Source organism: Folsomia candida, unplaced genomic scaffold (assembly GCF_002217175.1).
Source record: "Folsomia candida strain VU population unplaced genomic scaffold, ASM221717v1 Fcan01_Sc038, whole genome shotgun sequence".
NCBI classification, from domain to species: domain Eukaryota; kingdom Metazoa; phylum Arthropoda; class Collembola; order Entomobryomorpha; family Isotomidae; genus Folsomia; species Folsomia candida.
Genome location: NW_019091230.1, coordinates 448,646 through 462,334, shown reverse-complemented (window position 1 = coordinate 462,334; position 13,689 = coordinate 448,646). Strand labels below are relative to the sequence as shown.

The 13,689-nt window shown below is 36.8% G+C and overlaps 3 protein-coding genes across 3 annotated transcripts; 2 read left to right on the top strand and 1 right to left on the bottom strand.

Moving 5' to 3' along the window:
• Window positions 1-952: 952 nt before the first annotated feature.
• On the top strand, window positions 953-5,190 carry LOC110861137. The gene is made up of 4 exons (XM_022110244.2): window positions 953-1,316; window positions 1,692-1,967; window positions 4,418-4,526; window positions 4,871-5,190. Exons 1-4 carry the CDS (start codon window positions 1,142-1,144, stop codon window positions 4,887-4,889), a joined length of 579 nt encoding a protein of 192 aa, XP_021965936.2. The 5' UTR covers window positions 953-1,141; the 3' UTR covers window positions 4,890-5,190.
• A 1,212-nt stretch (window positions 5,191-6,402) lies between these two features.
• On the top strand, window positions 6,403-8,207 carry LOC110861212 (uncharacterized AIM2 family protein C30D10.14). Its single transcript, XM_022110323.2, has 3 exons — window positions 6,403-6,829; window positions 7,334-7,619; window positions 7,888-8,207. The coding sequence occupies exons 1-3, from the start codon at window positions 6,483-6,485 to the stop codon at window positions 8,068-8,070; spliced, it is 816 nt and encodes a 271-aa protein (XP_021966015.1). The 5' UTR covers window positions 6,403-6,482; the 3' UTR covers window positions 8,071-8,207.
• Window positions 8,208-9,344: 1,137 nt separating this feature from the next.
• Window positions 9,345-10,992, bottom strand: LOC110861136 (phenoloxidase-activating factor 2). Its single transcript, XM_022110243.1, has 5 exons — window positions 10,849-10,992; window positions 10,347-10,443; window positions 10,123-10,298; window positions 9,750-9,846; window positions 9,345-9,418 (listed from the first exon to the last, which is right to left on the bottom strand). Exons 1-5 carry the CDS (start codon window positions 10,990-10,992, stop codon window positions 9,345-9,347), a joined length of 588 nt encoding a protein of 195 aa, XP_021965935.1.
• Between the last annotated feature and the right edge of the window lie 2,697 nt (window positions 10,993-13,689).

Genomic DNA, 13,689 nt, shown 5'->3' with positions numbered 1-13,689 from the left:
CTGTTAACACACCACGGGTTTTAAGAAAATTTCATTTTTTCGTGTAAAATTAAAAGATTTATTAACGACTACAAATTTATATGTAAAAAAATCAAGATACATATGTATATGTACGAAAACCTAAAATACATATGTAAAACTATGTTTGAATTTTTGAGTTCTTGCTTAAATGGGATTCTAAGTAGTTTACGAAGTTGTAGTTTTATCTTGTTAGGTATGAAAAAGTTAGAAATACATATCTGCCGTCTGGTAATAAAGCGTAAAATACTCATACTTTTCATCCAATATTTCATTGCGGGCCACATTTTTATCAGCGTCAAGATTCGTCGTAAGGGCGTGGGAAAATAAAAAATAATAAATCTGGACGTATGTAACCTACCCCCAACGTCCCTACACAAGATGAAGGAATCCACAATTCCCCCCCCCCTTTAACTGGGCGACGAATTGTTTTCATTGCCGATAACGACTTCGCCAGATTTGTAATCACATCTTCCGTACAAATATTTCTAAAATTTTATAAGTTTCCAGAAATGATGTATTTTACAATGCTACCATGAATTGCCTCATTATTCGAATAAACGATTTATTTAAAATTTAAATACATAGAAATTTTACTGAATGAGCGACTTTTATAAATAAAAATCTCAAGTGGCATGTTTCGCTGGATATTTTTATTTTTATCATATTCCAGAATGTTCCATGCATACAATTTTCCATGAAAATTGTTCATGCATAAAGTCCCTCATAAAATCAATGCACATTTTCAACGTACCTTTTTTGTTTATGCTGGAAAGCCTTAGATCAGGCCCAGTCATGGAAGAAAGGATTAAGCCCCAGGATACGAGCACGCCTTGTACCCTTCGCTCATTCATGGCTGCCTTCTTTTTAGTCTGACCAACACCCGATACCTGCACAAAACCCTGCATTTGAACTCATATTTAGCATTAGGCTAGATTCTATTTGGGGACTTTTTCTCCAGAAAATTCTCCAGAAAACACGCGACCGAGTCCAACGAACTTCTTCAGTCGCTTTCTAACTGTCTTCCAAAGCAGTGCATTATCCATTTAGATTTCGCAAAATTTGACAAGGTGTCGTTTAACCGAACGGACGGACGAAATATTCGCTCATTTATATTGACGCCATGACCATGACCTTCCACTGTGGTGTTAACATCCCTCCGACCGCCGACTTTCCCACCAGGGTGGACCCCACCGCCGACTTCTCCGCCGAAAAGCTGTTGACTGATTTTGATCCCAAACCCTGGACGGATATGAACGTCAGTTCCTCCGAGATTAATTGGATCCTGCAAACTTCTGGTGAGAAAAAATAGTTTTATAAATTCAAATCTTAACTTGAACGTGTCATGCATGTAAGTTTTTGACAAGAAACATAAATATTTTGAAAAGGGCATGTATTAGACTTGCGTATTTTCAGGGGGTTTTCTAAATATTTTGGTGAATATTTAGCATATTTGTACAATATTTTTGCCACGGTAAACTTCATCAGGGCCATTTTTCACATTAAATAATGATGCAATTCACGCAGTTCTTGGCAATATTGTAAAATCCGTAAATTGTATAAACTTTTACAAAATTCTAGAAATATTTTGAGGAAAATTAGCTGAATTATGAATGGAGATTTATCGTTTTTAAAACTATGATAATAATTTGTGTCATATTGACCCATTCCAGATTATGAAAAGGATCCGGAAATGGTGCAAATGGCTCCCTTTCAACCGTACGCTCCTCCCACGTCCCCCATCACCCCACCCGCGACACCTGAACCCCTCCTTTCTTCTCCCCCTTCTGCACATGAAATCACGATGACCGCGTTGAAGAGTTGTGTGAACGCGCGACTAAATCCAACTGTCCCCAAGGTTCAAGCATCCCAGGCCTTCATTCGCCCGGTACCTCAAGTGCCATCCATAATTCGGCAGGATTCTGGAGTCATGCGCCCAGTGTCTATTGGTAAGTCTAAATTTCTTTGTTTTCTCGCAAAAATATGAATTTCTAAAATTAATTATGTCAATGGGGGATCATCTATCTTAAGAAACCATCCAAATTCTGGCAGCAATGAATGACAATGCATATTTATCCTGTACGTATGTATTTTCATTGTGTTTAAAGTGGTATTTATTCAGCGGAATATATATACCCTTGATAAATATCGGTATTTAACTTGTAAAAAGTGGTAAATAGTGGTAAAATTGTAAAATGACATAAAGTAGTAAATATTGGGCGTACTCACGACAACGTCTTATTTCGCAGCGAAACTCATTTAGCAAAGTTGAGAAGATCAGAACATTTCTGTCGTGAGGGGATTCGCAAAATATGACTTCGCAAATCTTACCAATCTCGCCAATCTAATGAAAAACACCTACATATTTTGGTATTGTTTCCATGGGTTTCTTTAATTTATCTTGCTGGCCATGGTGAGGATGAGTTTGCGAAATAATTTTGCGAAATAAGGACATTCCCAATTCCTGGGTAAATTTGCGAAAAAAATCCTATGGTTTTCCAGTAAAATTTTTGTGAAATCTTGCATATCTCACAAAACTTCGCTAGTTATGTGTGCTATGCTCAATTTGAGAGATATGCCAAGGTTGACGTGAGTACGCTCATTGGTAAACTTTTAACCATTTACACTGGCAGCAAGATAACGTTATCCCGCCGAATCGCAAGTTTTTTAGCTCACAATCTCAGGCTGAATTCCGCACAAATCGCTTAAAAATGAGGGTCCCGTTTTTTCACTCGGTGACAGTAATATTTGACCGTTTGAGGTCATATTTGGCACACATATTGCCAATCACATTACCCAGGTGGTTTTCAAGGATCTTGACCTAGGTCACCTGCGTGACCTTCCAGAAGTCGCAAAACTTTTGGAATAATATTAGGTTTTTACACTCTAGTGACCGTTCTTTTTGACCTTTTGAGCTCAAACTCGGCACACACACTGGTTATCATATTCCCCACGGTGATTTTTAAGAAATTTGACCTAGGTCACTTCAGTGACCCCACAGAGGTCATAAAATTTGAATGACCTCTGTGGGGTCACTGAATTGACCTAGCTCAAAATCGTTGAAAACCACCCTGGGGAATATGGTTGCGAGTCCGTGTGCCAAATATGACCTCACAAGGTCGAAAAGTACGATCATTAGAGTGTAAAAACAAAATATGGTGTGCTTAAGAAGTATCCGGAATTTTAAAATTCGCGCACATAAAATAAAGTAAACTAATTTAAACGAAATTTTGGGCGGAAAGAAACAAGGGCTGAATCTAATTAGTTTTTGCTTTACATGGTTCCCCCAGCCCGGTCCGCCCAATCTGGAGGAGCGTTTGTCAGACGCTCCAAAAGTGCTTCGCCACTGTTTTGAGCTACCTTTTTTGCGGTTCTTGACATTTATTGAAATAAGTTCAAATTTGTGGCTGAATTTTATCGAGCACAATATTTTTTCCTGGATAGAGGCCAAAATTATTCAATGAGTCTTCTTTGGGTCAAAATTGGGAACGTTTCTTACTCATCCCATGTTAATTGAATTTGATCCGTTTGCAGGCGGAGCGGGATATTTTTGCTTAGATCTATTTTCTTGTTCCGCTTAACTGGTTTTCTTAAGGGTAGGAGAGTTGTACTATGTGCAAATAAAATCATTTTGATAAACTGGGCAGCTAATAATGTTGTACGGGACGACAAATTTTGATTACTTCAGTTTTTTTCTGTCATCGTGCTTGCTCCATTTATTTTACTCTTCACTGTATATATAAGCTTATATAACCTTATATGTAAGATTTGATGTACCACTTCTAAGCTTTAAAATAATGTATTATGCTAGGCGATAACTATGCGATAAGTACTTACTCGAATTTCGTTCCGACAGTGCAGATTTCTATTTGCACTAATCTTATCACTTTAGGCGCTGCCACACGAATGGTCCGACCAGATATATTTTTGCCATTAGTGGTTTTTTGTAGCTCATACCTCTGTAGTATATGACAAATTTTTGATTATTGAATTAGTTGATTTTTAGAGTGGCTAAAGCTAAATTTCTTTGGAGCGCGCAACCACTTTTTCGTGGTAGTGGTGGACAGCTTTTGCGAATTGCTCCATGGTTTTTGACCTCATTTTGGAACGGTAAGAGATATCGACGTCCGGTTTTCGAATTTTGGTAGAAGGATGTATGTAGGTGCTACACGGCCGCGGTCATTTCGAAATTGGGGCAAACTGATATTCTTAGATATATGCCCATGAATAAATTCCGGATACTTCGTAAGCTGGTAAAAATCAACAAAAGTGGTCAAATTAACAAAGAACAATACATACATATATACTTTGAAAAAGATAATCCCCTATTTACGAAACTTGTAAAATAATAATTTCAAATTGCACGTAATAATACGGATGTTGTGATTTATTTTAACAGGCTTTTCTGGATTTATCGTACAGGACAACTCCAGAACAAATATCAGAGAGCAGCCGCTCCCACAATACGACGAACAGGGGCGCAGATTTATGTCCATTACCTACACAAAGTATAGCTAAATTACTAAAAATGCGATGGTGTGAAGTGTAATACTCCGATTTTGTTGAAATTTTGAACCCTGAGTTGAAGTCAATACAATGAATGTTCTCTGACGCAATTTGTGCAATGGTTGGAATTTGTCAAAATATTCTAGGTCAAAGTTGAAAATTTGTCAATTTTTACCTTGAATATTTCTAAAAATTCACACCATTGCATACGCTGCCTCAAGAAACATTGATTGTACTGACTTAAATAGAACTACAAAAATTTCAACAAAATCGAGTGTTGCACTTCACACTATCGCATTACAAAATTTCGGTGATATATACATGATTATCACATTATTATAACCAGACCTAAATACCATAAATAGTATGTATATGTATGTATTACTTTTAAAAAATACATACAATATAATAATACATACATACATACACTATGCATATATGTACATACCAATACATTAAAAACACAACATTATTTTTACTTCACTTTATTATTTTTACTTATATAAATTTCAAATTTAAAAAAATATCAGATACGGACAATTTTGTACGGCTCTGGTCGTCCATCGTTTTAAAGGATTTTTTAATGAATGATACATAAAAATGTTCTAAGTATTTACTCTGCGAATACACTTTATACTCTAGTGAATAAAATTTCTAATAATAAAATAATGTATTATTTCATTATTTGCGCCGCATACTGAGTAACAAATCGCGTCTTCTTTTACAACTTACAGTTGGATCCAAGCAAAATTAACTTTACTTAAAAGTTTTGGAAAATATGGTAGCTCTCCTTAATTTTAATTTCAAATATGCATGATCGCCGGCATATAAGGGTGATTTTTTTCAAATCTAATTAAAACCTAAAATGTTCCAAATTAGTTAATCAGTAATCTACAGTTTGAAATATTAAAATAATTTTACAGTATTTCATATTTATGTAATGATTAATTCGCAGAGAGCAATGCAAAAGGTCCTTAAGTTTATTGTGGATATGTGAGTCTTCCATGTAAATTAGATGTCTCAAGAGCTGATTGAATTTCTAAGAATGGAAACATTCCAAAAAATGGCGGTGGTCATTGAGCAGATTGTAATTGTGTTTTTTAGTTACTACTTATACGAGAGTTAGAGTTACTACTGGACATGCTCCAAATTAATAAAATTGTGTCAAACCCAATTAGTGAAATCTGCAGGATAAATGTTAACTACGAATTTAATCGTTTTGATACATGTTTTTGCAATAAAAAAAGCATATTGGTTGGTATATCTAATTTATTAAACCAGTAAATTCGAAAAGTATGCAATCCCGTATTTAAATTGAAAGGGAAGATTACGGAAATGAATAAAAATGCGTATGAAATAGAATACAGAAATATTTCCAAAAAAACTTAAGACTCGCTCATTTGGCTTGTATGCATACGTGTCCAAGCAAATAAGTGCGTACGGCATACGTATATGCACAAATATGTATACATAAACATACACACGTACATACAACTAAACATAAATGTGTTCATAATTACATATGTACTTAGATATTTCACGTATTAAACAAACATGCACATCCACAGGAATATTTATAACGCTACACGTGTAAAAGCGAGATAAGGACACGGCTGAAATACTTAAATACTTATACATAACTCGATTTTAATACTGCTCTCGATTCAATTTTTAATCACAGCTTTAGTAAAGAACTATTATTCAGAAATTTGTTGACTGAACAGAAAAGCTGAAAAATATGGTTTAATAAAATCAATTCCACTTCCCCATCTTTCTATTTACATATTTAACCAGATGAAAATTTAGCGAATATGTATGCACAAGCACGTTGTGCTTTGTATGAAAATATTTGCATTTTCGCAAATGTTTAGAGTGAACATGAGAGCACCAATTGCAACCGCATTTCATACTCATGGTGGATTCCGAAAGCATTAAATTACATACATATTTCTGAAAAAATGTTTCCGCACAATTTGTTAAACACATTTATATTTATCATGTTTCTCAAATTTTATGAGAACTCGAGTGCGTTAATAGTGTCTCCAAATTTTGAAAATTCGAACGGAATATTGACCTCGCTTCCAACCTTGAACAATGGAGAGTTAACGATTTATCAATCCTGTCCACGTGGAAATAATGTCTCCTCCGGAAGACCAATCCTTCTTCTCATTTACGACATATTTGGGCTACATCCGCATGCATTTCACTATGCGGATAGGGTCGCAAATCTGACCGGATATTGCGTCCTCGTTCCAGACTTTTTTCGTCTAAAGCCATTTCCGACGAAGGGATACCCACCAAGGAAGTAAGGGATTTTTTTAATCCAGTTGAAAAATTATACAAATTTATTGATGAACTCTTTGTAATTATGTGTAGTAATACTTATCTCGCCATTAGAAGTTCACCGTATAGGTATAGCAAATTTTGACCGACCAGTATAATTTTTATATCAAGCGGTATCAATTTTAATATTGAGAAATTCATCCCATGACTTTTTCAGATTTCTAATTGTGTTGTTTTATAACGTTGAAGTTCCTTTAAAATAAATAAATGTTTCAAACTTGGCATGAGAGTTGCAAGTTTAAATTTTAAGACGTATGCAAATACTTGGATACACGTTTAAAGTTTATGTACATTTTATATAAATTTCTCGCTATAAAATAATAAAAAGAAGTTTTTTTTTTATGTTTTGAAATTCGTTCTTTGTAAAATTAGTATTTGCAAACTTAGCCCTATTCAGGAATCAACCGGTTAGATGTGTCCTGTGTATGTATGTACCCTGTTAGATATGCCAATTTTGTCTTTCTAGTCCTAACCTTGTAACAAAATTTATCCAACGGAATGGCTCCTTCGAACACGTGGTAAAACCGGACATCATATCAGTCGTGGATCACTACGACGCGGACAAATGGGGCGCATTTGGATTCTGCTGGGGAGGAAAAATGGTCCCACTTCTTTTGGGGGATGCAACCTTAGGACAACATTTCCTCGCTTCGGTATCAATTCATCCTGCACCAGTGAAATTTGCGGATGTCGCAAAGATGTCGAAACCACAAAAATTAATGCTATTGCCGTCGAAGGATGAAGCTAATTTGGTAATGATGATTAAATTATGGGAGATTTTAATGAGGGTATTCATGATTTCTTCGTATCTTTAGTAGTCTTCGTATCGTAAATATGTAAGTTATGAAATTTAGTAACTTATTACGAGTAAGATTTTTTAATAAAAAATCGCGTTACTAAGGTTACAATTTTTACGAAGATTAACCCCTTGGTTTCTCTTCGTAGAACATTTTACGATATTAAAGATACGAAGGAATAATGAGTACCCTTAGTGATTTATTTTACTTTAAATTTTCTCAGGTGCCCCTCTGCACTTATCTGAACCGTCGGTTGGGTCGTGACACCTGCGAGACGAAGCGTTACACCGATATGCCCCACGGCTTTGGTGGAGCCTTGGGTAATTGGAAAAATCCCAGAATTATGAAAAATGTTAACGATTCGATAGTGAGAATTAGCAGCTTCTTTAATGAAGTTTTTAATTAAGGTAAACTGCAAGATTGGATGTCAGAGTTTTTTTACATTTACATATGTACATATGTATTAGTATGCTTGTAAGTTAATTTAACTACATATACCAATCAATAAATTAAAAATGGATTGTTCCTTCGAGTTTTGAAAAATTCAGATTTTTTATTTAAAAAAGTTGGAAACTACAGAGCATGGACCATCCTCCTAAAGAAATTTTCAAACGCTCGCGCGAAACAACTGGCACAACTTATGCAAACCCGGCCTAAACTGTTTGGTAGACAAACCAATTAGATAAGACTATGATTTTTTCTACTCGAAATTCTGAAAAATGGCTCCTCCCTGACCATTTTAAGTGGTACACTGAAAAAGTTTTCCAGTCAGAATTTCACCGGAAATACAATAAAAAAGGCTTAATGCAGGTGAGCATGAAATTTCTTTGACCTCAATTTATAGAGTAGTAAATGTACAAGGTGTCAGAAGACAAGACATTAATCAGGCACGGCCTCCTCCCCCTAAAAACCGCCCCCTTGCAAAACGGACGAAAAGGCTAGAAACTAAGCTCAACCGTTTGATCAACTAGGAAATCCCAAAGAGCATTCGCGGTATGGCGAAACTACTAAAATCGAATCCCACTAGTATTCAAAAAGTCATTAGTAGAGATTTGGACAAAATCAAACGGAAGAAAACAAAACTGCATGCGTTGAACCAGCGTGCACATCGCTAATTGCCACTTTTTTCCAGAAAAACCTGTATGAAAAAGACCTTGTTGGAGTTAAGGACGAATCTGTGGTCACAATCGACGAAGCTTTGTTCAAGGTAGATGACTGTAACGGGAGAAGGATAATTTGCTGTGCGTCGTTGAGAAAATGAATAAATTAGCTACGAGGTTAGGTGGACTTTGGAAAAGTTTTAAGGACGAGTGGTTAAAAATAAGCCTTCAAACGTGTCAGGAAGTGTTTTCATGAAGGAACAAGCATTGCAGGCTTGTAGTTCAGAACAAGGGGCATCACATGGAACAAGTGAATAATCCAAGAAAAATTCATATGTAGGTTAGACAAATTGTTGAAAATTTATTTAGAAGGATGGCCCATGCTCTGTAAAAGCTCATTGATTTCTTAAAAATATTTTTTCAGCGTGATAAAGTTCAATAGACCTTTAATGTTAAGATTAAAATTGTTGTGTCCCTAACGCGTGTTTGGTTTTGGTTGACTCTATTTTCTTTAAACTTTAAATAGTCTTTTTTTAACATTAATTCAGAAAACTGGAATAGATTTTTTGCGGTGAGGAATTCATGACAAAACCAGCAGTTGCTCGGCAATCCATGCTGTGTACATGGCCAGGTTGGTGAAGATGGAGGGAACGTCTGAAAGAGGAAAGGTGTAAATTTTCAAAATATACAGGGTGGTTTAAATGTCACGCTACAAAGGAAAATTCTTCAATGGGAAAAATTCGTAAATTTCCATTAGTTACCGAAATTTTGTCTCTGAAATCCAATATTTTACAAATTTTGTCATCAGTTTGGATAATAATTAATAAAAATTTCAATCTCAAATCTTGTAACTATTGGAGATTTAGGGGTTTTTCCCTTAACAAATTTGCCATTGTAGCGTGACATTTAAACCACACTGTACTTTAACACCATCGGAATACCGTTGATGGCAATTAATATCGTTGGTAATGCTTATTTATCATACCTTCACCACAAATTCCAATACTAACCACGCCAACTTGCCACATCGTTGGGTTGGGAAGATTCGCAGTCGGGCAGACTAACGGACTTCCGGAATCCATCTGCAAAAAGTACAGGGAATACATATAAATTTGACAAAATATGTAAATATGTAAGTAAATACACTGCTAGAAATCTGGCATAATCATGCAGGTATTGACTTCTCGGTATTGAAGTTACTACCGCTTGGTACTAAAATTATGTACACTGGACCGTAAAAAGTAGCTACCGAAACTTTAATACGGAGCTACCACTACACGGTTCTACTTATCAATACCAATTTGTCATATATGAATACCACGTGATACTGGATTTTCAAGAGTGTATTGTTTACCCACATCACATGTGCCTTTGCCGGCCTCTCCGCCCGCGCAAATGACGCCATCAGTCATTTCCGGAAGTCGAATCATCTCCCCGCACGTCTCCTTCTTCACAATGGGTAGTTCAACGAAGAGCAATTTCTTGTTCGCGGGTGACTGATTTTTGGCCGTGAAACCTTTCAGAGTTAAATAACCTGTCAGTTTTAGAGATTAATATTGTTTTAGTCACGTGAAGGTTTAACCGTATCCTGATATTGTGCATCTCGTCATGTCCGCCGGTGCCCTCAGTGCGACGGACATCAAGCCAACGGACGAACTTATAGCGACGGCTTTGTCCAACTTGAAAATAATTGAAAATGGTGGCAAAAATGTGCAGCATATTTCACAGCCGGCGGAGTGCATACCGGGAAGTAGAGAATTATGGAACGTCCATCCATTACGTCATCAAAAAATCACCGATTTTTAGACCATCCACCCACCCCTTCGCTATCATACTCATGCTAAGCTTAATACGAGTAAGATGGGCGACCCAAACCACCCACCCACCTTTTTGACGACGAAATGTATGGACGTCCCTTATCGATTCTGCCCACTTTCGGTGAAGGGATGCACGTATTTTACCCGCTTATTCAGCACTGTTCGGCAATAGTGCCGATATTGCATAATATTAAATAAGTATGTAACAACCCGGCAAAAACTCGGCCAGAACCCCAATTTTGTTTTTACAAGGGATTATTTATTTACCACGATGACGCCCACGTCGTTGAAGATGACCATATTCTTGTCGACGTTAAACTGGGGATGGAGGATGATTTTCTTGACGGCCATAACCGTTCCCATCTCATCGCTTCTCAGGGACCCGACCCGTATCTCAATATCGTCTGGCATCTTCCCGTTGAGGCAATGACTGCGGCATACGAATTGATAAAAAAGATGCCATGAGTTACAAAGAATAAATGCATATTTAGTAGTTAAGCAAGCCCGATTTACTTCGTGCTATAAATACGTAGAAGCCAAGCGTCTATCGACCGAAATTGTTGGTCCAAACCAATGGTTAGCGCCGCCGACAGTACATACGACGCTGCGACGCCGCCGCCAATAAATATGCTTTCCTGTTATTTTAATATTGGGGCGGCGCCAAAATTGGGACCCCACACCGCCCGCCGCCAAATTGGTCTGCGTTGACTTCTGGGCCAAAACCGCAACAGCAACTTGTAAAACAGAGCTTAACACCACCTCGATACCAAGAATTGCTTGGTATTGTATGTTTCAATTTGAACTTAGCGCTAGATTTCACTCCGCCCCAGACGGGCTTAGCTTACCTTAAACCCGCTACTAAACTTGTAAAAGGGTAAGCAAGCACCATCAACTATTTAAGCTTTCCCGCGCACCTACCCTGCAGTCAGGATGTGTCGCAGGGTAATGATTGACCCTCCGCAGTACTGGGCCCCGCCTTTGAACTGAATTGAAGCCATGTACGGAAACTGATTCGCTGTTGCGTCTGCACCGCCGATGATTCTGGTGAAATCAGACTGATTTTTGGTTAATTGGGAGCTTGAGAAATGTACTGAATTTGTGGAACATATCGATTGAAAAGAGGCAAATATGGTCAACATAAATAACATTTTTGCGAAGAATATGTATGTGCGGAAACAAGAATTTATGAGAGAAAAATAGGTTAAGGTAGACTGCAACGGTCCGAATGCAGAAAGCTCCGTGGGTTTGACTAGTTTGCTAATGATGTGACGAAGGGTGAAACAATGTATGAAAATAATTACTGGCTAACTACATAATTAGGCTGTGACAGATGTTGTCTAATTGATACATTATTGCAAAAAAATTTGCAAGCGTCGGCATGAGAACAATGCATTGCTGAATTTTTATTCTTGTTGCTGAACATGTAGAGCTGGATGTATGAATTATTTATGTTAAACGAAGTAAATAGGCGGTAACACCGACTGTGACCAACGGGCGAAACCGGTGCATATCAAGAAAAGAAGATAAAATTCATTATATGTATGACTCTCATCTTACATAGATGTTTTATTTCTAAAATTTTGGAACTCATCATAAGACGACATGGTCATGTAGCGAGCTAGACTACTAGTTATGTTGTGGTCAACTTTGAGCTTATGTCCCCAATTGTACAAACATCCCACCCTCAAACGGTCAAATAGTTGAGAATTAAGTATGAGCATGACAGACAAAACAACAGAGTAAAGTACATAGTTTAACCGTACCGCACTTCACAAAATAATGACCCATTCAGACATTTACGAGGTGCAGTGGTGCATCTCAGGTCGGTCCCATTTTGCCAAAATGGGACTGATTTGATGGGATGGGACAGAATGTGTTCTAGAAGAATAACTTTTTTTCATTTCCCATATACATATTTTGTTCGTGTGAGGCACTCCGAGAGATGAAGCTTGATCGATCATACTTTCTTAAAGTCCTGATCAAATGCCAACACAGGCCGAAATGCAGCACTCAATAATATTTCAATTTTTAGAAACTTTACGGAAGGGCCTTCTTTGTCTGCTACCCGTTGATGTATAGTTTGAATGAGTCAAATTTTTCGAGTTGCACATATACATAAATACATATGTCCACATTTTTCATTCACAACCATGCAATTTGACATAGGACCTTAGACTTTTAATATGTATGTATTTATCATGAATTAAATATGCTTCATAAATACACCAGGTACCTCTGATCATGTTTTTTTGGTAGTAGTAACACTTCTTTTCGCAACGAATTTTTATATTTCACTTTTTAAGCGCAAGAGGGACATTCACTATATTTACTTTATCCATTATTAGCCTATGCTTGAGACCTCGAAACTTTTATGACACGAGTTAAAAGTGATACATATTTAAGTGATATATATTTGTAATAATCATAAATGAATTTGAGATGTTTTTTGTAGCTCTGTACATCTATCAGGAAGGGCCCTCATAGTAAATAAGATCATTCTGGATTCCTTATAACCACGAAACGGCAATGGGAACTTCTTCCATCAAAAAATAGGTTAAATGCGAAATTTAATGACGACTTTGATGACCGCGACTGACTTGGGACAGTTGCAGAAGCAGGTAAGGTGCATATCTTGCTTTTCTTCGTCGCAACCACAGGAAAAATAGTTATACATGCCTATAGAACTATAACTCAAACATAAGGGCATACATATTTATATACGTATGAAATTAATCAGTTGGCATTGCATAAATGCGTAGACTGATTTCCAAGAAGATAAGTTCTTGCATTATGCAGTCTTTCAGACATGACGCACTGAAAAAAGTGAGACACTACGATAGGCACGTCTACTTCATGTACTTATGTATTTAGATATGTCCTTAGGTATTTACCTAAGTACATACATAAGTATAACTGGGTCTGATCGATAATTTAATTTATCCACCCGGCGTGTCGTCCACAGTTGTGTCAATAATAAATAAAAAATAAGCGTATACGAATTTTTTTCTCTATTAAACATTGATAATATTGATTCGAATCTACGACGACATCAAATTATCCAGGAAGGAAGGAATAGCAGGACCAAGCGAGGTTTTTGGTGTACGTGAG

Bases quoted from the DNA above. Each gene is read 5' to 3' on its own strand.
- LOC110861137 (XM_022110244.2), top strand. From the start codon at position 1,142: ATGACCATGACCTTCCACTGTGGTGTTAACATCCCTCCGACCGCCGAC. The intron at 1,317-1,691 runs GTGAGAAAAAAT...GACCCATTCCAG, and splicing joins TTGGATCCTGCAAACTTCTG to ATTATGAAAAGGATCCGGAA. The intron at 1,968-4,417 runs GTAAGTCTAAAT...TTATTTTAACAG, and splicing joins CATGCGCCCAGTGTCTATTG to GCTTTTCTGGATTTATCGTA.
- LOC110861212 (XM_022110323.2), top strand. From the start codon at position 6,483: ATGTTTCCGCACAATTTGTTAAACACATTTATATTTATCATGTTTCTC. The intron at 6,830-7,333 runs GTAAGGGATTTT...TTGTCTTTCTAG, and splicing joins AAGGGATACCCACCAAGGAA to TCCTAACCTTGTAACAAAAT. The intron at 7,620-7,887 runs GTAATGATGATT...AAATTTTCTCAG, and splicing joins CGAAGGATGAAGCTAATTTG to GTGCCCCTCTGCACTTATCT.
- LOC110861136 (XM_022110243.1), bottom strand. From the start codon at position 10,992: ATGCCAGACGATATTGAGATACGGGTCGGGTCCCTGAGAAGCGATGAG. The intron at 10,444-10,848 runs GTAAATAAATAA...ATTATTTTCAAG, and splicing joins ACGACGTGGGCGTCATCGTG to TTGGACAAAGCCGTCGCTAT. The intron at 9,419-9,749 runs GTATGATAAATA...TTCCTCTTTCAG, and splicing joins TATTGGAATTTGTGGTGAAG to ACGTTCCCTCCATCTTCACC.